At 54.3% G+C, this 26,229-nt stretch overlaps 8 protein-coding genes across 8 annotated transcripts; 2 read left to right on the plus strand and 6 right to left on the minus strand.

Annotated features, from left to right (window-relative positions):
- Nucleotides 1–30: 30 nt before the first annotated feature.
- BO72DRAFT_491599 (amino acid transporter) lies at nt 31–1,665 on the minus strand (the record flags this gene model as incomplete). The annotated part of the gene is made up of 5 exons (XM_040948202.1): nt 31–447; nt 512–900; nt 954–1,145; nt 1,199–1,460; nt 1,516–1,665. 5 exons carry the CDS (start codon nt 1,663–1,665, stop codon nt 31–33), a joined length of 1,410 nt encoding a protein of 469 aa, XP_040805980.1.
- Nucleotides 1,666–2,236: 571 nt separating this feature from the next.
- BO72DRAFT_511430 (FAD-dependent oxidoreductase) lies at nt 2,237–3,453 on the minus strand (the record flags this gene model as incomplete). Its single annotated transcript, XM_040949403.1, has 3 exons — nt 2,237–3,053; nt 3,133–3,244; nt 3,317–3,453. The coding sequence occupies 3 exons, from the start codon at nt 3,451–3,453 to the stop codon at nt 2,301–2,303; spliced, it is 1,002 nt and encodes a 333-aa protein (XP_040805981.1). The 3' UTR covers nt 2,237–2,300.
- Nucleotides 3,454–4,214: 761 nt separating this feature from the next.
- On the plus strand, nt 4,215–5,228 carry BO72DRAFT_511432 (proline racemase family protein; the record flags this gene model as incomplete). Its single annotated transcript, XM_040949404.1, has 1 exon — nt 4,215–5,228. One exon carries the CDS (start codon nt 4,215–4,217, stop codon nt 5,226–5,228), a length of 1,014 nt encoding a protein of 337 aa, XP_040805982.1.
- A 345-nt stretch (nt 5,229–5,573) lies between these two features.
- BO72DRAFT_511439 (NRPS-like enzyme) lies at nt 5,574–8,960 on the minus strand (the record flags this gene model as incomplete). Its single annotated transcript, XM_040949405.1, has 3 exons — nt 5,574–6,036; nt 6,092–8,578; nt 8,679–8,960. 3 exons carry the CDS (start codon nt 8,958–8,960, stop codon nt 5,599–5,601), a joined length of 3,207 nt encoding a protein of 1,068 aa, XP_040805983.1. The 3' UTR covers nt 5,574–5,598.
- Nucleotides 8,961–10,372: 1,412 nt separating this feature from the next.
- BO72DRAFT_523861 (uncharacterized protein) lies at nt 10,373–11,433 on the minus strand (the record flags this gene model as incomplete). Its single annotated transcript, XM_040949808.1, has 2 exons — nt 11,148–11,433; nt 10,373–11,076 (listed from the first exon to the last, which is right to left on the minus strand). Exons 1-2 carry the CDS (start codon nt 11,284–11,286, stop codon nt 10,373–10,375), a joined length of 843 nt encoding a protein of 280 aa, XP_040805984.1. The 5' UTR covers nt 11,287–11,433.
- Nucleotides 11,434–12,019: 586 nt separating this feature from the next.
- On the minus strand, nt 12,020–13,207 carry BO72DRAFT_523862 (zinc-binding alcohol dehydrogenase family protein; the record flags this gene model as incomplete). Its single annotated transcript, XM_040949809.1, has 2 exons — nt 13,040–13,207; nt 12,020–12,972 (listed from the first exon to the last, which is right to left on the minus strand). The coding sequence occupies exons 1-2, from the start codon at nt 13,149–13,151 to the stop codon at nt 12,020–12,022; spliced, it is 1,065 nt and encodes a 354-aa protein (XP_040805985.1). The 5' UTR covers nt 13,152–13,207.
- Nucleotides 13,208–13,690: 483 nt separating this feature from the next.
- Nucleotides 13,691–21,476, plus strand: BO72DRAFT_419847 (polyketide synthase; the record flags this gene model as incomplete). Its single annotated transcript, XM_040942679.1, has 9 exons — nt 13,691–13,900; nt 13,967–14,111; nt 14,205–14,473; nt 14,549–14,911; nt 14,987–15,941; nt 16,043–19,389; nt 19,435–20,424; nt 20,498–21,224; nt 21,325–21,476. The coding sequence occupies 9 exons, from the start codon at nt 13,691–13,693 to the stop codon at nt 21,474–21,476; spliced, it is 7,158 nt and encodes a 2,385-aa protein (XP_040805986.1).
- A 2,192-nt stretch (nt 21,477–23,668) lies between these two features.
- Nucleotides 23,669–25,387, minus strand: BO72DRAFT_419849 (uncharacterized protein; the record flags this gene model as incomplete). The annotated part of the gene is made up of 4 exons (XM_040942680.1): nt 25,302–25,387; nt 24,765–25,246; nt 24,544–24,700; nt 23,669–24,487 (listed from the first exon to the last, which is right to left on the minus strand). The coding sequence occupies exons 1-4, from the start codon at nt 25,365–25,367 to the stop codon at nt 23,669–23,671; spliced, it is 1,524 nt and encodes a 507-aa protein (XP_040805987.1). The 5' UTR covers nt 25,368–25,387.
- Between the last annotated feature and the right edge of the window lie 842 nt (nt 25,388–26,229).

The following is a 26,229-nucleotide window of genomic DNA, read 5'->3' on the forward strand; positions in this document are numbered from 1 at the left end:
ATGCACAGATTCAACAGTACCCAGGGTTCCCTAGTTATCATTATTGGCGCAAGACCAGGCAGAGGACCCCCCGGTCTTCTCGTAAGACGAAATGATGCTCACTATGGAGCTGTATGTTCCCCCTATCGTCAAGAAGAAGCCGGTCAGGATGACAAAGATACACCAGGCAACCATCAAGCACCACCGCAGAGACTTCTTCTGCCGGCCCGGCCCCCAGTTGTCATACAGCCACATACATCCCATCGGTTGGAAGCATAACGACGTGGCGAGAAGAGCCCCCACAAGTGATACCAGATCGCTAAAGACCGGGATGCTGCTTGCGACGATATATGCGACCGAGGTCACCGTAAAGGTGGACCCGAGCCACACGATCCAGTGGGTCCGAGTCTGGCCGGTCAGGTGTCTGGTGCCCCGAAGAATGCGGATAAAGATGTGTTTAGCGGGTAACTTGTGGGATGTTAGTTATGTTGGAGCATCAGTCAAGATGTTGGAATCGGCAGCGAAGACTCACATGAAGCATGAGAGTGGCGGAGACAGCCAGCCCCGGAAGAGCGAATCCGTAGCTGATCTTCTTGATCAAGATCCCCGCAGAACCCAGAGCGGGTGATGCAACATGCGATCCGCAGTAGTAGTACACGACTGTTCCGACTACAATGTAAATGACCGTGACAGTGACTTGACAGATGGTTAGGGCTCGAGTGAAGTGTCGCGGGTCACGCATCTCCGAGACGATGTTGAAGAACGCCGGAGTTCCCGCGTAGGTCAAGGAGATGGTGGAGAGAGCAGTCATGGCCTCGACAAAGGTCGGATTGCCAAAGAGTTTGTAATCTGGCGCTGGGATCACACCGTCTGTCATGGGAGCATGACCTTGGATTCCAACGGCGATCGTGAGGATAAAGACTGGCGATCATTTAGATTCAAATGAATATTTGGAAGGACTCAGCTCAACATACCTGCAGTAATGATGCAGGCAGCACCTACCCAGGCCAACCAGCTGATACGACCAAGGGTTTGGATGCTGGAGAAGATCAATCCAATAATGGCAGCGACAGCCACGAAGACTGCAGTGCAAGCCCCGTGGTCAGAGAGTGCGTTCAGGGAAATCGAGATGCTCAACAGAGCCGAACCACCAACAAAGATCCAGTCTAGCAAGAGGTTAGAGCCCGGGTCAAAATCATCTTGAAAAGTAAGCTCTCACACAAAGTGTATGCTGCACCGAGTAATTCATAGCCAAAGCGTCCAAACATCATTCTCCCCACGTCGTCAATCCCATAAACACTGGGGTGGCGTAGTTTGAAGACACCCACCATCCAGTTCGACCAAGATGTCATCCCGGCGATCGTTAGAAGAAGGATTATTCCGGGCACTATTCCAAGGATATCGAAGACTTTAGGCATCGAAAGAACTCCCAGACCGATTTGAGTTTTAATCATGAGAGCTGTGGTTCCCAGCCAGCTCACCTAGGCTGTGTCAGTTTGATGGGTTGATTCTTGAAGAAATTCTCAAAGACCTCACATTCCGATAGTTGGTATCCCCTTCACGGATCTCACCGAATACAGCATCATCTTGAATCGGCTCGCTGGATGCTTCATCAATCTGTGATTGCACAGGGGCAATGCTGTTCCGGTCAGGATCAGAGATTTCTTGTTTCTTCATGGCAGACATAACGTTGGTAGGAGGTGTAGAAAACATAGACATGGATTCTGGACAAGTGGCATTCCAATACCCTTACGGATGCACCAGTTATCTAGACCTGGCGCATCCCCGGTTATTGCTTGATTGCGCTTAGTGTGGCCCATCTGTGAGATATGGGGATGCGGGGAAGCAGATAAAGGAGAGAATACGGAAACTCCTTCCGGAGAAGCAGAGTATGATGAGTACTTCATGTCCTCATTGCACATTCACGCCGAGGGTGGGGCTAGGAGATCATCCCCATGCGGCGTGAATAACCAGTTACATGTTTGTTCCCGAACTCGGTCTCTTATCGAGATGCGTATCACCTGGAAGTTATCTAGAGGACAAGTCTTGATTGCAGGCAAAGTAGATTTGGTGGCAAATCTATCAAGATCTAGGCAGAAGCCTGATAGGCAAGTGCTCCCCTGCTTTACGTTTACTTGCCCAATTATCTTCTGTAACACGAGAACTATGTTCAGCCTAGATACGCCTCGTCTGACTTATTGATAGCTCTGTATGGCTCCTCCTTCCCGTGAGAATCATGCATAATGTGTTTCATGTAGCCATTTCAACCGTGGATGCTTCCCCTTTTCGTCAGGCCGGTACAGCATGCCCACAAAAGCATATCAAAGACGACTCCTTGGAACCTCATCCTGCCACACAATCGAGTCAACCAGCTCCCGGACCTTCAACGCCACGCCGTAACTAAAGATATAACCCAGCCCGGCAAACCCGTAGGCATGTACGACATCCTCCTCGACTTCCAGCCGATAACCCCCTTTTCTCCCAGGCCGAAAGGCGACAATATCCTTTTGGACATCCTTCTCCAGATCAACCGACGACAGACCGCCATTCGTCATCGTATTCACCCGCTGGAGGATATCCGCACGTAGATCTGTATCCACGTTACGATCTAGATTCCCAGGCTGGCTCACGCCTCCGATGATCGCACCATTTGTGAACATCCGCGGAATAACGTAGGTGTAGTGCGAGCCCTGATGCATCATCAACTGGTCGACAAAGTCGGTCTTGACGAACATGGTCTGTCCGCGGATGGCCTCCACGTTCTTGTCGCCGGCGAGAGTGTAAGCACCTAGCCCGGAGGCGTGGACAATGACTTTCGCTCCGGTGATCTTCTTAGCTTCTTCGACCGCGCTCAGCGTCTTCCGGACGAAGGTCACCCCCCGAGCTTGCAGCTGCTTTTGGATCCATGGGAGGAGGTATGCGGGGTTGATCGTCATGGAGGTATATGTGAATCCGAGCTTCACTCCATCGGGCAGCTTTTCCTTTGGGATCAGACGGTAGCGCGGTACGACCGTCTTGTACCAGATGGTGGAATCGTCGTCGCGGTCGTCGTAGTGTTCCGTTGCTTTTATGACCTGGAAATATAAAGGGACGGGTTAGTTGGGAGCTCATGGCACGAGTAGGATCTGCCCTCCAATTGAGTGGCTGGCTTACTTGAACACCGCTCGTTGGATCGCGATGTGCTAATGCCCAGAAGTATTTGAAGTTCTCGGTCTGGAGGGATTCGCCGCCTGCGTCGGGGTGCGGGAAGATTGATACGCCAGCCCTGTTGTGTCGCAGTTCAGCAGGTAGCTCAGTAAGAAGAAATGACCAATTTTGGTGGGACAGAGAATCTCACCAAGGACTGGCCCAGTCTTGAGTCTCATCGCCCGGTAGATCGCGGGCCACGATGGTCACTTGGTAGCCGGCATCGGTGAGGGCCAGAGCCGACAGAAGGCCGATGATACCCGAGCCGATAATGCCTACGTGTTGCATTCTGGTGGATGACCGTGAATTGCACGATTGAACTTTGCGTTGGATATCCCCAGGAAAAATGGTTTACGGTTGAAGTATTTACATAGCCAACAACTGAAGTTGTCTTCTTTATTGGTATAGAGTCCGATAGGCTGAAAAGCAGCCGGAACCACTTGCCAAAATTGGGCTGCCACGCCAATCTCAGTCAGGGCTTTCATCCCCGCCAATTTCCCCGCCTTTTCATGGGTCCTCGGATCAGTACCATGATCTTGTGTGCATCTCACTTCTCGCAAGTATAATTTGTGATAGTGATTTTAGTATCGTGAGGATTTCTGGATAGTATGTATAGACCGCAGGTTCGCAGCAGGGTGGCAACATCGATGGAATGATTTGGCCAGATAATGCACATTCACAGGTCCTGCCTATCGTATCGCACTGTCAGTTCACATGAAAGATAAGCCCACTGGCCCTTTGGCCCTGGCACTGATCAATGTCCAGAATTGGTGATCTTACGGATCCGTGGCAAAAGCGCCCTGCGCAGCAAACAGGTTAGGAAAGAGCTTCCGGAACCCCTCAGAAATGTCATAGAACCTAATTAAATCGCCATAAAGCTTGCTATCCCAGACATATGCTAGTTGTTCCGCCAATGTTCTTTGATAAGAAAGGTTTGCTATACCCAATCTCAAATTGGGCCCAGCAACCGATCTCTACCATACCTACCTCAACTATAGCCCTGGTCTTAGCAACCAATCCAAGCACAACCGCCGACGAAAGAAAGAAGAATGCGATCCCGCCGCAACATCTCCCTGGTATGCTGCCACTGCGAAGGCGAAGTCGGCGACGTGATCGTCGGCGGCGTGCTCGACCTCCCCGCGCCGACGATGCACGCCAAGCTCGTGCGCTCCATGGCCGAGCACGACGACCTGCGCCGGCTGATCCTCCACGAGCCCCGGGGTCGGCTCGAGATGAGCGTCAACCTCGTCCTCCCGCCGTGCGACCCGCGCGCCGACGCCGGCTTCCTGATCATGGCCCCGGGCGACTGGGTCCCCATGTCCGGGTCCAACACCATCTGCACCACCACTGTCCTGCTCGAGACCGGGATGATCCCGATGCAAGAGCCCACCACTGAGGTAAAGCTGGACACGGCGGCCGGCCTGGTCACGGCGACAGCTGAGTGCTCCGAGGGCCGGTGCAAGTCCGTCTCGTTCGACAACGTGCCTGCGTTTGTGTACGCGCTCGACATGGAGGTCCCGATTCCGGGCGTGGGAAGTGTCCGGGTGGATATTGCATACGGGGGTCAGTGGTACGTGATCGCCCAGGCGAAGGATCTGGGGAATGTTTCGGTTCAGACAGCTGAGAAAGACCGGCTGGTCGAGTTGGGTCAGCAGCTGAAGGCGGCGGTGCTGGCGCAATGTATGCCCACGCACCCGGAGAACCCGGCTATCCGGGGCATCAATAATGTGATTATCAGTGAGCCGCTTGCTGAGCAGGATGGTGGGCTTTCAGTAAGGCATACGGTCATTGTCACGCCGGGGAGGCTGGATCGGAGTCCCTGCGGGACCGGAAGCTCCTCTCGTCTGGCAGTGCTCCACGCACGAGGACAGGTACAAGTTGGGGAAAAGGTTACCTTCCGTAGTATCATCGATACTGAATTCGTTGGTACCATACGCGGGGTGCAGAAAGTCGGGGATGTGGATGCGGTGCTGCCGACGATACGGGGCAGAGCGTGGATTACAGGCGAGCGACAGGTGCGGTTAGATCCTGATGATCTATTCCAAACCGGGTTCTTGGTTTGAATGCAATAAAAAAAACTTGTATATGGTGCCAACATAGGATCTAAAGAGACTCCACATCGGAGGACATTCGTGGCTATGCATCCTGTGCATACTTCTTTTCTTTGTGTAAATATATAATACGTCGAAGAGATGGTTGGCCTCGGCCTGCAAAAAACTTTACTGCATACTGGCGCCGTCAGATTGAGGGTATGATTCCGGGAAAGAGATTTTAGTCATGATATACAACAAGCAACAGGTCGAACATTGTTTGTCACGAATGTCAGTAGCTGACTACTTGGAAATTGGTTTTTACTCGGATCTAGCCACTCCTGCGGCCCCCATGTGTTCACGCACTTTCACTCTCCTAGAGGCAAAACGAAAAGGTCGAGTTCTAGATATGCAGCGCTGGTATCCAACCCTTCCACTGTCGCAACCACACTTCCATCAAGGGAGCATCTACCGGTCCCAGCCCGCGCAAGGCAGCACTGTACTTCTGCGCATTGCTAGTATCCGCAGGAGGCCGTACCCAGCCCTGAGAGTTTGCTAGCGCGGCGAAGAAGTCCATAAGTGATGCCGCAGGCAAGTCTTGCAAGGTGGTCTGCTCCATGTTTGGGTCTGACAGTCGTCGTTCCAGGCTCTGGACCCAGTCCCTGAGGGGGGTGATCTTGGCATTGCAGGCACGACTCGCCACCTGTACCAGTGAGTCCCAGGGGCTGGTATGCGGGTTGACGATATGATAAACCTCCGCACGGCGTGCAGGGGCCGAACACAGCGGGTCGATGTCGCATCGCGCGAGGATGATCTGGGAGATGCTTCGAGCAGCGATATCCTAGATATCATGTCAGTCCTTCCCGGTTAAGCTATCTTCCCAACAGCTAACTCACAATTGGAACCCAATCCACGGGAATGGATCCTAGGCTGTCAGGCAGCTCTCCCATGGTGTGGGAGGTCTTGATCAGGGCAGGAAACCAGTCGCGGGACGTCCACATGCCCGCCTCCGCATGCGAAGGGCCTGCCAATTGACCTACTCGATGAACGGCGATCGTGTTCGGGCGCTCCTGCGCGAACAGGTCACAAAGAACCTCGGCCGCAAACTTCGACTCCGCATAACCTTGATGAAGGACTAAGGACGAGTCATGCAGCGTTTCGGTGATATGGCTGGCGGTGATCGCCGCATCCGACCCACAATTACTGACGGCGGAAATCGATGAAACGAAATGAAAGGCCGCCTGGCGGGTTGAGCCCTCAATCAAGGCCAGCAGGCGCCGTGTCCCCTCCAACTGGGTCTCGAAACTCGAAAGGGGCAGATTGAAGTTCACCATCCACGCATTATGCACGGCCACGTCGACCCGCTCGCGCAAGTGGCGGTACGCGTCCGATGTCAGACCGAGATTCTCTTGGCTCAGGTCGGCCTGCCAGAAATGTACGCGGGAGGTTTCCTGGAGCCAGCCGTCTGCGAGCCTCTTCTCTTGGAATTGAACCAACTGTCGTGCTTGAGCATCCGCGGAGCGGTTAAGGCAATAGATCCGCATGACGGTCGGATCCTGTAGCAGTTCATGTAGAAGATAGCTGCCAAGCTCGCCTGTGGATCCAGTCAGCAGCACGGTCTTCCCACGGAGCTGCAACTCTTGTGCCTGCTGCCAGACCGCGCGGGTCAGCATATGCTCACGCGGCCAGTTGGCAGGCGAGGGTGTCTGGCCCTTTGCGGTATCTGCCCCAGAGCCCTGGCCTGTTTGTTTGTACAGGGCTTCCGCCAGTCGTCGCACGGTCGCATGGTCATAAACGGCGGCGCTGGTCCAGGAGAACGCTGGTTGATGGGGCGGTCGGATCTGATTGGAAGTTTCCTGTAGTGCCTGGGAAAGTCGAACGACCTGCAGGGAGTCGACGCCCAAGTTGACGATGTCGGTGTTCAGACCCACCGCACTGACCCCTGATATCTTTGCCACCAGGCGTTGCACCCACAACTGGAGCCCTTCATGACTTGCGTCTGGCAGCGCATTCGGATCCTCGACGGCGTTGCCAGGCTCTGGTGCAGGGTTATATAGAGCATCGATCACATCCTGGTACCGTTGGCTGGTTTCTCGCCGGCGCAGTGTGCCCTTCGGTGTCAGTGCAAACGGTCGATCGGGCAATGCAAGTGTAACGTGGGTGCGGTGGACCTGTCCATGAGCCGGCAACAAGCCATTGGCTTCGTGGAGAGTGGGTGCCAGGTCATCTAGGAGCGACTCCTGGGTCCAGGACTCCGGCAGGCTGTCCCACTCAGGCTCTACTAGCAAGGCCACCTGAAAGCGCTCCTGACCGAAGATGGCCGCCCGATGGACAAGAGGGTGGATTTCCAAGTGACGCTCGGCATCTACAGGATTCAGCTTCTCGCCGTTGCTGAGAACAATGACATCGTCTGCTCGCCCCTTGGCTCGCCAAAGATCGGGCTTGGAAGGGTGAGGCTCGAAGAGATCGCCGGTGCGATACTCGGTCAGATGCGGGAAGCTGTGGAAGACGCCGTGATATCGGCGGGACGGAGGGCGAGGGAGCACCAGCTGCCACAGACCCTCCCCGGCTTCCTCCATGCGATGGTCGAAAAATGGGTTCCATTCAAAAAAGTCCCAGTCTGCGGGGTCTTGGCAGAGAAGCGTCGGCGTGTACAACGTCTCGCTACTGCCCATCAGTGCCTGCAGCCGGAGCTGAGTAGAGATGGCATCGCCGGTCGCGCTGGCGAGAAACGCCCCGCCATAGTTCACGTCTTGCAGTTGTAGCAAGGCCAGTCGCCCTTGTTCAGAGGACCAGAGATTTTGCAGGATAAATGGGCTGAATAGACCCCATCGAGGCGGAACCGGGGCGGACATGATGCGGGAGAACAGCTCGGGAGTGAGAGGTCGATCAGGGGCCATCAGGAAAGGAGTTTCATAGAAGATGCACTCAGCTAGACAGTACCACCCCATGATATGAAACATAGGCCCGTGAAAAAATCGCATCTTGCCCCTGTTCCGCAGAGCGCCCATGGCAGACTCCCGACCTGGAGGCACGGGCAGGGTCTGCATCTGGTCTACGGTTGCCAGATACCCGTGGGTCAGAGTGATGGGTTTGGGCATCCCCGTGGTCCCTGAGCTATGGATTATCAGAGTTGGATAGTCTTCAACATCACCGTAGCTTTCTTGGTGAGGGTATTCCGGGACAGGAGAAGGTGCGAAAATGTCCCAGAATGGTGCCATCTGCCATCGCTCAAGTCCAAGATCTGAGCAATTGTCATCAACCTCATCGATGATCTTCTGTAATTGAGCTCGTTCACTTCCATCCACGAGCACCGAACAACGTGTCTCTGAGATCAGATGGCGGAAAGCAGGCTGCGAGTTACGCGTGGAAAGCAGTAGTCCCTGGCATGTATCGCAGTCAGTCAGGGAATCCTATCGCGCCGTGAAAACAAGAAAAAGACAACCACGCAAAGAACACGATAACAGTGCAAAGGTTTCTTACGACATGGCCTGTTTTCATGCACGCGAGCGCAAAAGCACAGTATCGCAGATCATTTGTCCCGATGTACGCAAGCACCTGTCTCTCTTTCCCTTGAAGCTTCTCCTCGATCCACCAGGCTACACGGTCCACCGCATACGACAGGTGCTGGTACGTGATCGGGCGCCATTCACACTCGGCATCTTGAGAGGTTGGGTGAACACAATACAAGCGGTCGGGTTGACTTTTTGCTTGCTGATCTACCAATTGAGTCAGGAGTCTTGGTGCGAGATCGTTGGATCCCATACTGTCTGCGATTGTTTCAAGGGTCGATGATTGAAATACGGCGGGCGTTGGAAAGCGAGACAAAGTCAAAATTTATATGATGCGCAGACGCCAGTCTCGTTTCCCAAAATTGGCATCGTGGCAAATCTGCCTTGTCGAAGATATGTTTGCGTGGTAAGCGCGCGTGATCGTCGCTTTTAGAATGCAATTTGGCTAGAGTGATAGTAATCCATACTGTAATGATCGAGTGATCTTCGGATCTAAAAAGAGCCATGGCGGCCGTCCAGCATTCCAATGCCCCTCGTTCGTTCGTTTTGCAGAGGCTACGAAGCTACTACGAATCGTCAGCACCTCCTTGTTCGAGCCTTCTACATCTCGGTATCTAAACTATGGTTTGCGTGCTGTAGCACAAACCGCCCTTGTTGAGTGCGTCATCATTCTTCGAACCATGGCGATCAATGAGCCATACCAGAGGTTGAAGTTCAGAATTCAAGCTGAAGAGGAGACTACGGGCTGTGCCGGAAATTGCTGATCCGGTACTTGGTAGTACAGGCTGCTGTGAGATTTACTTTGCGTGAGCTTAGTAGAGTTGTTGGCAATGGGACATTCTGCCATTGTAGTGCTTATTATCGCTACTTACAATTGTAAGGAGATAGAAGCAGGAAGTACGACTAATACCAGTGAACGAAACCAGAACCATCATACCCACTAATGCCAGTGTAGCTCACAGAGCCTGAAATCAACCCTACTCACAGTGAAGTAGTCAATGAATGAACATATATATATAACCCTGCCGAGGTGTTGTTTTCGAAACGATGACTTGGCTATGACAATTACCTTGTTTTCATACAGCAAGGACAGTATATATGTATCTGCCAACTTGCTTAACAAAATAATCAGTACGTGAACACTATACTACACAGTCATAGATTGCTAAATCTTGCAGTCTGCTGAGTCCGGACATGATTCTCTAATTTCAGGAGGTCTTATTTCCCTTTCCAACAAGCTACATCTAGAATCAGCCAGACTTGCATGTTGTATGGTCAAGATACATTGTAGATCTGATTGTTAACAGTTATTTCCCATCTGACATAAAAATACTATGGGAGACCGACAAACTGCCGTGGATGAGATGGACTATTTTCGTGGCCCCTCTCCCATGAGTCCGTTGTAGTATTCACACCCCTCCGGAGAACATGATAGAATTTTTTTGAACTTTTTCCCAATCTGCATAAACTGTTTACTATTCAGTTTTTTATGAATTGTAGGCGCTTGTGTGCTTTAAAAACCAGGGGAGTTGTGAGTATGAAAGATGGCAAGTTACCAAATCCAGTGCCTTAAAACAGGGATATGAAAATGAATTGTAGGTCAAGTCTACCTGAGAGCTGATATCAAACACCGGATATGTTCACATGACTCGGGAACCTTAGCGCTCACAGACTCGACAACTGGCTTTGTGCAATGACCCATTCCATGCCAGACAAGAACTTCTTTGCGTCCATCCCTGACCGCGGGAGGTCATGACCGGCCGAGTGCTCAAGCATCTTAGTTTTACTCGGATCACAGAATGACCGCACGAGAGCAGCGAAATTGCCCATCCCTGGGAGGTCATTCCGCCCGTGCAAGTGGAGAGAGGGGATTGCGAGGCGTGTCTGCAGTGCATTTGGATGCAAAGCACTTGGCACTAAATGGAGCGGCCTATCAAAGAAATACGAGGCTGAGTCGCCTGTGATGGGCTGGGTACTGTGAATAACCTCCAGCATCGCCTCGGACACCGACCGGGCTGGCTCGGGGAGCTGCGCAAGCTGGATCTCCTGGCCGGAGCGGAGACGTTGCTGGTCTCCGGACGACAGCGAACCATATACAGCCTGATTGTACACCGAGTCGGCGGCGCAGGGAATCGTGGGCGAGCAGAAGATTGCGAACCGGAACGGACCGGGCTCCTCTGGGTAGGTGGTGGCGTGTTCCAGCATGAAAGAGGCTATCACCGCGGCGCCTTGACTGAACCCCAGTACTCCATCAAAGGGGCCGTTCTCCTCGATTGCCTCTTCGATCAAGGCGTGAGCTGCGTCAACCGACTCGGTGTCGAATGTGCGAGTCCAGCAATAATATGGTCCTGGGAAAGTGCCTTCGATGCCTAGAAGTGAAGAATAGAATCTGGTTGTCAGTGAATAGTCCGATTCGCACCCCGGCAGAGAACCAATTCACCAGGCGCAGGCGAGCATTCAATCTCGCCAGAGAGGAAAACGAATTCCCAGCTCGGGTCAGCATCTCGTCTCAGTGCTGAGAGCTGATGCTGCAGAACATCAGGGTTCGTTCCGTAGCCATGAAGACAAAGAACCTTCATTGTGTTGCGTTTGTTGGTTTTGTTGCAGCTATGTTGGGCGCAGGTCTTGTGAGAAAAGAATATACTTCTCGAGAGGGTTATGAAAGCTTCGCTTTATCTACACTCGCCAAAATACACGGCTTCCCTCTTATTTTGGATCAATCTTCGCTGATATGACGTTGACTCTTAACCTAGTGTCAGTGGCGCATTGTAGGGATGATGCGACCGTTCTCAAGAGGATGTACGCGTCGACCGGGTCAGTCAATATTCTCATCAGTCATGTTGCAGCGATGCTGCATGAATAGCCTGCTTGAGTCGCTGATCCCTTGTTGGGTGGCCCTTCATGCATGCGATGATAACCCGGCCGCTTGGAACCATACGTGGTGTGCTGTGTGGTTCGTTTCAGGTGTGACGAAGTCTGCCCGGCCACATTCCTCGAGTTGAAGCAAGGGGCATTTAGGAATGCTCCTTATCTTGTGTCCAGCGACCTCTCACCTCGGACCTCCCTATTCCGAGTGTGTTCTCATTGTGTTTCACAGGGGAAAGACCGCTGTTTTCTAGGGGAACCATAGGCTCTACTGCAAGTCCGGCAGAGATCAAATAAACCCTAAGACGGAAATCGCAAAGTCAATCGTCGTGAAAGGACCCACTTGGAGGCGCCACATCGGCATATCAATTCTTGGCTTTCATTGTGAAGAGTGATCAACATTACATATCCCTTTCAGGATCTCTCTGAGTAATTCCTTCCCCGCCTCTACTGGGTCTCATTAACACGATAGACCAGCTTGGAGGCCCGCACCTTGCCCTGTCGGAGCAAGTCCAATCCCGCGGGAATTCCGGCCAAACCACCCGACCTCGCCTCTAGTCGATGGGGGGTAATTTGACGGGTCTGTAACAACTTCTCCACCGTATCAGCCCACTGGGACCCAAATTGGAGGTTTGCAGGCGTGGCTGGCACTTCCCTGCCGCCCATCTGGTAAGGTTCCCCGATCATATCGTAGGCCATCGAGACTTGCGTATCCACGTCAGCCCGTGGGCATCTCACGTCCAGCAGCGCATTGTAGCAGCCGCCGGATGCCGAGATCGCGGCCGCACATATCGCCGCCGAGGCATTCGTGGAGATGGTGTCAAAGACGAGCTCAAGGGCATCATCGGTCTCCTCGCGTATTCGATCCCCTACCTGGGGATCATGATAGTCGAAGACCGCATCCGCGCCGAGTTCCAGCATCCAGGCGCGGTTGGCTTCCGAGCATGTGGTGACGACGCGAAGACCGGACAGCTTCGCGAACTGGATCGCGAGGGAGCCCGTTGCGGTGGCCCCGCCGTAGATCAGAATTTGAGTGACCCCTTCACCCTCGTCCTCCTCGTCCTCCGCCTTGCCCGGTTCAGCCAGCTGCATAGACTGATAGAGGTTCTGTCCAATGGTGGTCATGCCGACCCCTAAGCAAGCCGCCTCTTCAAGGCTCATCCAGTCCGGCACCTTGAATTGCAAGTCCCCCTTGGCGATCACATACTCTGCAAAGGCACCTCCGTGGGGCCGCATGATGTCGCAGCCGTGAACAAATCCGGCGATACGGTCGCCTTTCTTCCACGATTTGCGCACTTGAGACCCAATGGCCTCGACAATGCCGGCATAGTCACAGCCGACGACCGCTCCGTTGCATGACTCGAAGTCGACGTGTTTCCAGTCGGTTGGATTGAGAGCCACTGCATCGGCTTCAGAATCACATTGGACAGAATGGAGCTCGGCTCCATTCGGACACATTATACGTACCTGCGCGGGTCTTCACCAAGATGTAGTCGTCAGGCAAGGTCGGTATGGGAAGGTCATCGACAAGGGCGACCTGGCCACGTCCACGAACAATCACAGCGTGTTGAGTAGCCATGGAGATTGGATGTAGCAGACGATGAATAACGAGAAATGCTTAGCGATGTGGTTGAGATGTTGATAGGAAATTGGGAGCCTTTCGACCCTGGCGCATCTTTTGTCCGCTTCTTATCGCCTCCACTCAGCCAGGGTCCTCTTGCAGATCTCCTCGGTGGCGACACCGACTGTCCTCTTCTGACGAAATCAGAATGTATTCCCCTGCCTTTTCGGGATCTTTCTGCATCTCGGGGCTTGTGTAACTCCATGCTGCAAAGGCACATGGAGCAGGCTGTTCTTGTGCCCTCCACAAACCCACCTCTCGAAATTCAATGGCATCATAGAGAAGACGAAGGGATGAGATGAGGCAGCCTCACGCCATCCCGCATGAATACAACAGGAGCTACCAGGACTAGCTGATGGTTACAAAAGCAGGCCGCTCGCTCTATAGATTCTGGATAGCCATATTCAACAACAGGCTTTTTTTGATCAATCCATTACAATTGTACTTTTCATACCCATCAATACTTAAGATCTTTCTCCCAGTTACTGCCAACTACAATGACGGAAAGCTCAACCTTCGCCACGGCCCCGGCTGCCCCGGAGCCCATTGCTGTTATTGGTATGGGCTGTCGCTTTGCAGGCGAAGCATCCTCCATTGAAGGATTCTGGGACATGCTGCGCCTGGGCCGCAAAGAACATGGCCGTGTCCCATCAAACCGATATCAAGCCTCGGCGTGGAAGCATCCCAGCCACGAGCGCGCGGGCGCTGTATGTCTTCTGCCCTGCTGACTTTTGAGTCAGCAAGGCTCCCGGACTGCTAACAATGATGAGCAGATCAATCATGACAGCGGGTTTTTCTTGAAAGAGGATCCGGGTTACTTCGATGCTCCGTTCTTCGCCATCACTGCCAAAGAAGCTGCGGGCATGGACCCAGTGCAACGCTTGCTGCTTGAAGTGGCATATGAAGCGTTTGAGAATGGTACGTCATTGCTTTCCACCACTTCCCCCTTCGGAGAGAAAGAGAGAGAGAGCGCCAGGGATAGGCGGAGACATGGCTGAATCATAATCTCAGGCGGTGTCCCGATGGAATCTCTACCCGGGAGTGCCACTGGAGTCTACAGCGGCTGCATGACCAACGACTACGAGTTGCTATCCACGCGCGATATCATGGACATGCCGCATAACTCAGCTACCGGCAACGGGAGGACCATGCTCGCCAACCGTCTCTCCTGGTTCTTTGACCTCCGCGGCCCGAGTATTATGCTGGACACTGCGTGTTCCTCCAGCTTGAATGCATTGCATCTGGCTACTCAGGCCTTGCGGGCAGGCGAATGCAGCCAGGTATGTAGATGACGACTTCTTTGACTTTCTACCCTGTAGATGGGAGGAGAGCTAACGGTTGTGACTGTCCGGCAGGCACTGGTCACCGGAGCCAGCTTGATCTTGCATCCCAATTTCACCCAGCGGCTCTCCTACATGCACATGCTCAGCGCCGACGGGATCAGCCACTCCTTCGACAGCCGCGCCAACGGCTACGGCCGCGGAGAGGGCTTCGGCGCGGTCCTGCTCAAGCCCCTATCCAAGGCACAGGCCGACGGCGATGTAATCCGAGCCATCGTGCGCGCCACGGGCTCCAACCAGGACGGTCGTACCCCTGGTATCACGATGCCAAATGCCGAAGCGCAGGCGGATCTGATCCGCGCCACCTATCGCCAGGCTCGGCTGTCCCCGAGTGATGTCACCTATTTTGAAGCCCATGGAACCGGTACAGCAATCGGTGTACGTACATGAATCAACCCGAGAGCATTGAGCAAAAGGAACGACTGCAGAGCTAACAACGGGTGCACGGTGTAGGACCCTACCGAGCTGTCCGCCCTGGGGTCTTTCTTCGGCCCTGGCGATCAGCAGCCGCGGAATGAGCCCGTTTATGTCGGGTCCGTCAAGAGTAATGTCGGTCACACGGAGGGTGCGGCCGGCGTGGCCAGCTTGATCAAAGTGATTCTGTGTTTGGAGAAGGCGATGCTCGTCCCAAATGCCGGCTTCTCCCAGCTGAACCCCAAGATCCGGTCCGACGAATGGGGTCTGCGTCTGAGCGACTCGACCACCCCATGGCCGGCGCACCGACCGCAGCGCGCCAGTATCAATTCCTTCGGCTTCGGGGGCGCCAACGCGCATGCCATCTTGGAGAGCGCCGCCCAGTACTTGGGCAGTGGCTCCGCGCAGCGTGCGTCTGCCACTGTTGCGAAGGGAACGCCCCAGGTTGTGGTGGTTTCCACCCATGACAAGGCCGGTCTGGACCGCACGGCCGAGAAATGGACCACGTATCTCGACGACCACGTCCTGGGTAAGAAAACCGAGAGTCTCGCCCTGCCGGATGTCGCGCACACCATGGCCACCCGGCGCTCCCAGCTTGCGTTCCGCAGTTACGCGGTGGTAAATTCGCTGGAAGAGCTGCGGGAGACAATGAGCGCCGGCCTGCCCAGCTTCCCTCGCGCCAGCCGCAAGACCCAGACGTCACTGGCCTTTGTCTGCACGGGCCAGGGCGCGCAGTGGGCCCGCATGGGAGTCGAGCTGCTCGCCCATCCGGTCTTTGCAACGAGCGTGGACCGCAGCCAGCAACTGCTGCAGACCATGGGCTGTACATGGGATCTGCTCGAGGAGATCCGTGCCGACGCGACGGCCACTCGCGTCAATCGACCCGATCGCAGTCAGCCCATCTGTTGCGCTTTGCAGGTAGCTCTGATTGATCTTCTCCGGAGCTGGAAGGTGTCTCCCAAGGCTGTAATTGGCCACTCGAGCGGTGAAGTTGGTATGTATTATCGCGCGATGATCCCGGTGGGAAGCGAATTATTTGTAACCACTCAACAAGCGAGTCAACGGAAGGCTAACTCTATTGTGTCACACCTTTAGGAGCTGCTTATGCGGCTGGATATCTGACCCACGAGGACGCCATCAGAATTACCTACTTCCGAGGCGTGTATTCGCAGCAGATTGCAGAAAATGGCCGCCGCCGCGGGGGGATGCTTGCTGCCGGCATATCTGCAGACCAGGGTCGGGAATACCTCCGGAAACTACCTCCGGACTCGGTCGTGGTGGCCTGCGTCAACAGTCCATCGAGTGTCACGCTTTCGGGGAACATCGAAGAAATCAAGCAGCTGGAGAAGCAACTGCAGACCGATGGCCATTTCGCCCGTAAGCTGCGCGTGGATACCGCGTACCACTCGCCGCACATGCGAGAGCTGGCCAGTCAGTATGAAGAAGCCATCCAATCCGTTCAGCCCGTAGATCAATACAAGGGCTCTGTGGCCATGTTCTCCTCCGTCACCAAGGAGCGGGTCCGCGCCGACGATCTGAACGCCTCCTACTGGGTGCGCAACCTGGTGAGCCCCGTGGAGTTCGCGGCGGCCGCCACCAAGCTGGCCACCATGACGGAGGCCGGCAAGGGCCGTCGGCGTGCGGTCCCCGTCAAGTGGGGGGGGTTCCTCGAAATTGGCCCTCATGAAGCCCTGAAGGGTCCGTTCATGCAAACCCTGCAAGAGGCCAACAAGGGTCTGACCTCGTTGCCTTACACTGGATTGGTGCGGCGCAAGGAAGATGCGCTGCGCGTGGCCCTGCAAGCTGCCGGTCTGTTGTGGAGTATCGGCTACGGGATTGACATCGACGCAGCCAACCGTAGCCTTCTACCAGAGCCGCCGCGAGTGAGCCTCGAACTTCCGGCGTACGCGTGGAACCATCAATCGACTTTCTGGCACGAGCCTTTGGAGTCCGCTCGCCTCCGACAGCGCGCGGAGCCCCGGCACGATCTTCTCGGGGTGCCGTTCGACTACCAGAACGAGTTGGAACCCCGCTGGCGCAACTTCATCCGCGTGTCCGACTTGCCCTGGGTAGCTGACCATGTGGTGGCGGGCTCGATCGTCTATCCGGCCGCGGGGATGGTCGCTATGGTGGCCGAGGCTGGCCGCCAGCTGGCCGACTCCAAGAAGTGGCTGGAAGGGATCGAGTTCCACGACCTGGAGTTCTTCCGGGGCGTGGTGATTCCTGCCGATGAACGCGGGCTGGAAACTACGGTGCACGTCGCCCCCCATCGTGGAGTGCCCGGGTGGTATGAATTCGGCATCTTCTCGTTGCCGGAGAACTCTTCGTGGGTCCAGCACGCCAAGGGCTCTTTTGCCCTGCAGTACGCGGATGACGGTGACAAGAATGACACGCAGACGACCTATCGCGCAGACTGGCAGAGTATGGTGGAAGGAGTGCGGCAGACGCAGAAGGTCGCCAAAAAGACCGATATCGAGCACGTCTATAAGTGGCTTGGCGAGACTGGAGGAGTCACGCTGGGCCCGACATTCCATTCGATGGTTGGAGTCTCCTTTGATCCTAAATCGCCTCGCCTGCATGTTTCTGGGGTGGTCCCGGACACCCAACGTACCATGCCCCACGAGTGCGAATCCCCGTGCTTTGTCCACCCGACCTCCCTTGATGCCCTGTTCCAGGCCGCTGTGCTGTCCTGCTCGGAGGCGCTCACCAACCACAAAGCCAATATCCCCATCGCGGTGGAGCGTCTCTACCTCTCGACGGGCTTCTCCTTGCAGCCCGGCGATCACTTCGAAGTCCATGTGGAAACACGCTATGAGAACGGCGTCTCCTTGTCGGAGTCCATCGCATCGGACCCATCTTGGCAGCAACCCGGGGTGGTCCTGCAAGGAGTGAGACTTGGCCGGGTCCCCATGCAGAGCCGCTCGTCGTCCGGCACCGGCAGCGAGGAAGTTGCAGGCAGTCGATTCTCATCTCTCACTTGGGCAGAACATGTGGATTCCGGTTGCCATCGACCTAACGAGGTCGTCAAGTGTGCTGGGGGATTGCCCCGCTGGGTCGAAAGGCTCTGCCATACTCGCGGTGATGCTAAAGCCCTAGTTGTGGCTGAGAAGGACAACACCGAAGAGATCGTTCAGGCTCTTCAGTCCTTCGCACCGGGGAACAGTCAGCGACCACGTCTGCAGCAGCTCACGGCTGTGTTGATCCACCCCAACCCTGAGGAGTTGGAGGGGCAGCTCAAGAGTCTCCAGAGTGCACTACCCGGGTGCCAGAGCTTAGTTGTGTCCTCACTGCAAGAGCTAGACGCAGACCTAGTGGGAGACGATTACGATGTGGTATTGACCGATTACGCAAGAGGTCAGGATGATGGCAACGAGTCCGAGACTTTGCTCAGCTCCCTGGGCTCCCTGACTGGACCAGATAGCTGGATTATCGCTCGGACCTCAACGGAAGATGCGGTCGTCAGCCATGTTGAGGCGCATCCAGACTGGGCTCTGCGCGGCTCCCTTGAACAACCGCACTGCTCGATCATCCGTCGCGAAAGCTCTGCTCTTGAGCCGGGCCCGGTGATTTATGTCCTGCGTGCCGGGCCTACCGAAACTGCTGCAGCTCTGTCGCACGAGCTAAAGGACATTTTTGAGAGTACAGGTGCCAGGATAGAGCCAGTAAGCATCGACAAGGTATCGGAGCTGGAAGGCAAGATAGTTATCTCGTTGCTGGAGCTTGATCAGCCATGGACCATGAATTGGACTGAAGACGAAATGGATCAATTCCGAGGGCTGCTGAAGGCCAAGTGCCTCCTCTGGGTGTCTTCCCAGGGCCCCGCGGACGAGGCTCTCAGATCCGCCAGCTCTGGGGCGACCACCGGTCTGCTGCGGACCTTGCGCAATGAAAGGTCCGGTCTTGCGCTGCCCCAACTGTTTGTTGCCGACTCCGATAAGGAGGCAGCCCCGCTGGCTCAAAGTATTGCTCATGTGCTGCAGCTCACCTTGCAGCCATCTGGCTCCCGATCACGCGATTGGGAGTACTATGTGCAAGATGGTCAATTGTTCGTCCCCCGAGCACTCGCCGCCACGTCGCTCGATGAGAGTATGGATGCTCTGCTCAACGGCCCGCGACCGACGCCGGCGGAGCTCGTGAACGACAGGAGACCTATGCGTCTTCGCACTGAGTCGCCAGACCTCCAAGACGCTCACTGGGTGGAGGATGAGAGGATAAACACCCCCCTGAGCGATGACCATGTGGAGGTGCAACTCCACCAGGTCACTATCTTCCCAACGGTGGGGAAGAAGAAGACTCTCTTGCCAGAGGCAGGCATCAGAGCTGTCGAGGCCGTCGGAGTCATTCGTCAGGTCGGAGCATCCATCAGCTCGGCATTTGCACCCGGGGAGCCCGTACTTTGTATCGTGCCTAGCGATGCATGGTCGAGTAGCATGGCTACGCGAGTGCGTCTCCCCACCAGCGCACTTTGGACCATACCTCCCGGCCAGGAACACGCGCATCAATCTGTCTCGATGCCTGTGGCATACGCTACCGCTTACACCAGTCTGCTCGGTAGCTCTGGGTCACCCGCCGCATCCTCTGTCTTGGTGGTGGGCTCCGTCAGCCAGACCCTCCGGGCGACGATAGATTGTGCCTTGGCGGCAGGAATGCAAGTGTATGCAGCCGTCGAGGGAGAGAGCGCGGCCGCAGAATTGCGCTCGAGGTACCCAGCTTTGAAGAAGGACCGCATCATCGCTCTCCACCGGGATCTGCCGACGACGATCTCTCGCTTAACAGCTGGCAAAGGGGTAGAGCTCAGCGTCTGCGGCATGGGAGGGGTTGCAACCCGTCTCGCCGCGCAGTGCCTGTCTTTCAACGGCCGTCTGGTCGATCTTAGCGGGGAATTGAACCTGGCTTGTCTCCCTCAGTCCGTAGCCGATCGTGGATGCACTGTCAGCTCCCTGCGGCTGTCTCGTCTGCTCCGCGATGCGCCGCGCCAGCTGCAGGCCAGTTTCCACCGCGCCGTGGACCTTCTCGCGGGCGGGAAGGACAGGGCTGTGGCTAGGATTGAATCCTATCCGGTCTTCCCAGTCTCCCAGCTGACCGATGCCTTGGCCCATGCGCGTGATCTGGGCACCCGGGTCATCATCAACCTTCAGGCGCCAGGGAAGGTGCCCATTGTGCCCGCCATCCCTGAGCCGGCTCCGCTGCGGGCGGAGAATACTTACCTCCTGATCGGTGGTCTGGGGACGCTGGGATTGTCGCTTGCGACCACCCTGGCTGATTGCGGCGCCCGTCATATCGTCTTTGTCAGTCGCTCTGGAGCCGTCCAGCCGACACAAACCGCGGCGCTGGAGGGTCTGCAGGCGCAAGGCGTGCGCACTGAGGTCGTCCGCTGCGACGCTGCCCGCCGCGAGGATGTACAGGGACTTCTCGCCCAAGCAAAGGAGCACAATTGGCGCATCCGGGGTATTGTGCAGTGCGCAACGGTGCTGAAGGTAAGTGGTCCACACACCGAAAATTGATCTATGAAGCCACTTTGTCTCATAATACTAACACTGTGCCAAAAAGGACGGCATGTTCGAGCAGATGAAATTCGACGACTGGAAACAGTCCATTTCCCCCAAGATCCAGGGCACCTGGAACCTCCACGAAGCCTTCTCGGACCCGAACCGCAGCAATGGCGACGGCGGACTGGACTTCTTCGTGACTCTGTCTTCTGTGGCCAGCGTGATCGGCAACATGGGCCAAGCCAACTACTCCGCCGGCAACGGCTACATGGACGCTCTGATGCGATGGCGCCAGCAGCACGGGCTCCCCGGCCACAGCATCAACATCGGCCTCGTCCCCGACGCCAGCGGGGTGGGCGAGGCCCTGGCCGAAGAATCGCCCGAACAGCGTCGCCAGCGCTACCGCCATCTCGAGGGGACGGAGGTTTTGCAGCACGAGATCCAGACCCTCTTCCGCGTCATCGTGCAGGGCATCTCCGAGGTCCCCGCCCAGGTTATTGCCGGCATGACGGACATCCTGCCGCGCGGCGAAGACGGCGCCAGCGCATCCCCGTGGCAGTTTGACCGGAAGTTCGACCACCGGGCCAGGCTTGCCGCCCCGGACGCGCAGGACGGCGTCGATGGCGGGGCCGGTGTGGCCCGGAAGCCGAGCGTCTTGCTGAAGAAGGCCGAGTCTGTGGACGAGGCTGTGCGCGTGGTTCAACAGGCGTTGCAGGAGTATCTGGCTCGCGCGATGGCCGCGGCGCCGGATGATATTGATCTGGAGTTGCCATTTTCGGCTCTGGGTGGTAAGTTCAACTGTCTTCCTTCGAATGGTGCCATTTTTGCGTTGGGTTCGGGCGAGCCAGAATCTTTGCCTTGGTATTGCTTTACTAACATCATATGCAGTGGACTCACTCAAGGCCGCCGAGGTACAGAGCTGGGTGAATCGAGAAATGGGCGCGGAGGTCTCCTCGTTTGAATTCCTGGGGTCCCAGCCCGTGAGAACTCTGGCCGAGAAGATTGCCGCGGGGAGTTCTTTTGTTTCTGCTTCTGCGTGATTTGCTTTGTTTGGATTTGATGTTTCGAAATAGGTAGATATCTGTAGCTAGACCTGAATTGAGCATAAAACTCGATAAGTGATATTGTATCGGAAGTACCGAGATTGTAGAGACAATACTTGATGAGTATGACCAGTGGACTTGAAAACCAGACCACCCGATGTAAATTAGACAAGACACGATGGATATTCGCACAAAAGGATAGAGGTTAAACAAATATTAGTTACCAGGATTTAAAGTTTTCTGATCATTGACCAAGTCTGGATGCGAGAGTTTTTAGGATTGCGGTCATGGTTATCTGGAGTTTCTGAGGTTTGATATGGGGCGAATGCTTCTGGTTCGGTCATTGTAGAAGGCCCGCATACCGCAGTGAGTGAGGAAGAGAGGGGACCGGGAAAGAACAAAAATATAGAAACAAAAACATACAACAGAAGGGATTCGCTGGTGGTCACCCACCCAACTACTAACCTCCCGGCGTGTGGCTTAAGTACGGCTGAGCGGACGGGAAGCCCTGTTTTCCACACCCTGTGGTCGTATGTGCTTATTCACTCTTTTGCTTGATTCATATAATAAAAAACAACTATAATGATGCCATAAGAATACTTTCTTCTTCTTCTCTTCTTCGACAGGAAGAAAACCTTGAAAAGCATAAATAAATGACTTCGTTATATATGATCAAGTAGTTTGAAAATTTGTACGCCGTCTATGTCCTGTCCAATTGGATCAATACATCATGTTCGGCACGATTTTGTTGGGCACCGGATCTCCCCGGTAGTCAAACATCATGGATCTATATCTTTGCGCGGATGGGGTTCGCCGGCTACCCGTTTCCTACCGCACGCCTACGATTGTATCAACTTACCCAACCACTGTAATGTGAGACGATGAGTCAACGCAGTAAGCACGAGATTGTAATTCTACTAGTACCACAGACTGTGCGGTATCCTGTTGATGTTCCTAAGTTCCCAAAGCGCGTATTCCAGCGATTAATCAAGCGAGTTGGCCATATCGAGATCTTAGCTAGTTCAACCAATCAATCAACCGACCACGAACTATTCAAGATACCGATCCATGTCGCCCTTTACGAGCTTCTTCAAGCTCAGTACATATACCACGTAATTTCTTGTTCATGTAAAGCCAATCACATTGTACGCAGCTCCGAAGATGGGTCTCCCAACTCAACCGATCCATGTACCATGACTCTGTCTCACTCTCCGTCCAGGATTAGGGACCAAATCCGACGTGTTCTCTGTCAACATCTGACATGTGCCTAAAGTCGAATTGTCCTCACGCGCGGCTACGGCCCATACCGGTCCGATGGAAAGGGAATCGGGATGATCGCGATACAAATGAATGCCAGGAGTATCGATACCCTATTCATGACAGGACCATTAGAACCAGCTGGCCAATTACCTGCCAAAGTGATTGGCCTCCCAATAGATAGATAAACTGCAGCAGCGATGCAAATAAAGAGAAAATCTTGCTTTCACTTAATGGATATAAAATTTACTCATGGAAAGACTAGTACATACGACCATAGGGTGTGGAAAACAGGGCTTCCCGTCCGCTCAGCCGTACTCAAGCCACACGCCGGGAGGTTAGTAGTTGGGTGGGTGACCACCAGCGAATCCCTTCTGTTGTATGTTTTTGTCAAGCATTTTGCGTCCTGCATCACATGGAACTTGCAGCAAGCAGGTCGCGGATAAAAGTTGATAGGCGAAAGGAGTAGTAGCTTTTTCTTTTTTTTTTTTTTTTTTTTTTTTTTTTTTTTTTTTTTCTTTTCCCTTGCCAAGCATCTACCTCTTCAAGTGGCGGGATCACTGATGCTGGCAAGCATGGTTCCCATTGCTGACCCCTTCAAAGTAACGACGTACTAACCAAACATATGCGTTGCATAGATTAAACAGTTGAGATATGAAGACTTTGCCTTAACAATCTTTCAGGCAACGACAAACCTTTATGCCAAGTGAGCAAGAACTCTGGCTTGCGCTACAGGTGTCTCTCTTGCAATAAGCCATTGCTTCGATTCTGCTACTTGCCAAACCCATGTGTCCCGCTGTGTTCCAAGGACTGACGTGGCAAGACCGATTGGAGCAGTAATGATTTGGCGCTACGTATCCCAGCTTGAGCTGATCAGGACTGTTCTTCATATCAATTGTTCACCTTCCGCGTATACATTCCAGGCTAGTTTCTTAGTCATTACCCAGAGATAACCTGGCTACCTGGTTGAAGATTGACTCGGTAACCAGATCGCCTCCCGGAATCACACTGGCTGGCTTCTCCTGCTTGAGTAGCTCCGCCATGCCGATCGCCTGCTGAATACCCGTGATGTTTCCAATGAGGTCGAGAATTTGCGTCGCCCATTGTTTCGCTGGAGATTCTGCTGCTGCGCATCGACCTGCGATGAAAAGCGGCCACAGCGCCCGGTATATGCTTCCGAAGCCTACTTCGCCGGAGATGAAGTAAAATGGAATACTGCCACAGATCTCACCTGCCATGTGCTCAATAATGCCAGTAGACTGATATATGATCTGCTGATACTGTGGAAGATTTTGCAACCGCCACCGGCGCAGGGCCATCATCCTAATCATCTCGTTGAGAACGATGCGCGTCTGGCGGTAGTTATTCCACATTGTGGCAATGGAGACCCCGTGGTAAAGATGATATCGGTTATCATAGATCGGCGGATAGGTGGATTTGGGCAAATGGGAGCGCGGGTCATCGATAACTTGATAAGACCACGCTGGACTCAGCGATGTCGTCCACGCCAGTAGACGCGCATCCAGGGTCAGAGATCTTTCGATCAACGACTGTTGCTTCTCGAGGTCACTTTGGAGGTGGGCCTCGTCAACTTCGATTGCTATATCGTTCAGCTCGATGAGCATATTGTAGAGGGTTTCAATCGGCCGGGTATGTTCATTTCGTTTGGATCTCGCGACTTGAGACAGCGCTGCAATCGTGGGTGAATTGTGAATTTGGGACCCCAATCTGAAGAAAACACTGCTGATTACCTGCCAGGCCCGCATTAGGCAAGTAGTAGAAACCTTCCATAGAGGGATTTCCTCACATTCTGAAAACGCACAACGGTGAATAACTCTAGCCCAACCGGCGAGCTCAACTGCTCTCTACCTCGCAGTTCTATGAGCTTGGCTGCTCCTTGAGCATGGTCCCTCCAGCCACTGTCCATTTCCGTGGGTCGTGATGTGATCAGCTGAGAAGGATCGATCAGTGTATGTTGCTTGGACGAAAGGGTTGCAGCTCGTAATGGGGCGTATCACCTCATACAAGCCCAGCAACAACACGGCACCCAGGGTGGAATCCGAGGTTGCTGTTGTCGGATCTCTTAAAGCACTATTTGTAGCACGCAAGGCAATGATGTGTTCTTTCCTGGCTCGCTGTTTCACATGTGGCATCCTCGTCATGCCTAACAGACCTATAGCCTTGGCGGAGGCTTTCAAGGCAGGAGAGGGGTCATTCTGCAACAGGCTTGGCAGAAATCGAAGTAAGCCCCGATGCTGGTCCGTGCCAACATAGTATGGGATGATATAAGACATGGCTCGCTGGTCATCGGAGATGGGTGAATAGTTTAGGGAGAGTGTAGACGGCGACTCTTCCGCAGGCGACTGTTGGATGGGACCACCACGGGCCTGAGCCTTGGACGCAACTTCCGCGCTCTGATCATAGATCCTCAAGGTCCCGGGATCTCGATATCCAAAACATTCTTGATTCACTCGCAGGCACTGTGAACATGATGGCTGACGTCGGTCGCACTGCATACTGTTGGCCATTTCCTCGCTGTGTAATGTCTGGAACGTGCCCACTTACTCGCAGCCGTCGCTTTCGGCACAAGGTACACCCCATACTGATTTTGCCTCTGTATACTCCGGCCATGGTGCTGTCATCCCAAAAAGGGAAACAAGTTCGCAGAACCTTGAAGTGGCTTTCGGATGCATCACGAGAGGAGGACTGTTGCTGTTATAATGCAAGGCTGGATCAGATCCGCCCCACAAGAATTCGCAAGTGCTTGCCAGTTGGTCCCACATGCGGGCCAAAAGTCATGGACGGCAACCAACCAAAGTGCCCACGGTGGAGATAAACAACTACCCCGCAGAATACTAAGCCTCGCCCACTAGACCATCCCAGGTAGCCAGCTCGGACTGGATCTGCTACTTTGACTTTTGGGCTTTGAGGGGGTGAGGGGACTACTGGTGGGGTAGTAGGGAGTCACCATCCGGCAGTGCTTTACTTCCCATCCATCAATTTTCATCAACCTGCAATCGAGGGCTGAGAAGGATGGAGCTCCCACTCTAGCCTAGCCTGTTTTAGGTAGCTGGTTCGGAACAAGCAATATCTACCCATCAAATGGATTTAAGCGAGTGGAACAGTATCATCTATATGTCCTCATCGAAAACAGGCAGTCCACTGGCTACTACTTAGTACCGGGCTATGTTTTAGCGGGAATCACCATCCTCGTCTCCGACCGTGTTATGGTAGTATTGCATGGTGTGATTGGCTGGGAGGGGATATGGGCCCCGACTACTAGCCCCGTCGTTCTGCTCTATCTTCATCGATTACGTGGCCAAGAACTATTTACTACATTACTAGGTACATGATGAACCTGGGAATTCCGATCAAACACTGGTGTCATGCCAAAGACAAATTGTAGCCCTCAAGCTCCGAGCCGGCTACTGGATTGAAATTAGCGCGCTCGGTTGTACTAATACTCCACTAATGTCAACTTCGTATCCCCAGA

This window comes from Aspergillus fijiensis, assembly GCF_003184825.1.
Source record: "Aspergillus fijiensis CBS 313.89 unplaced genomic scaffold BO72scaffold_3, whole genome shotgun sequence".
Lineage (NCBI taxonomy): Eukaryota > Fungi > Ascomycota > Eurotiomycetes > Eurotiales > Aspergillaceae > Aspergillus > Aspergillus fijiensis.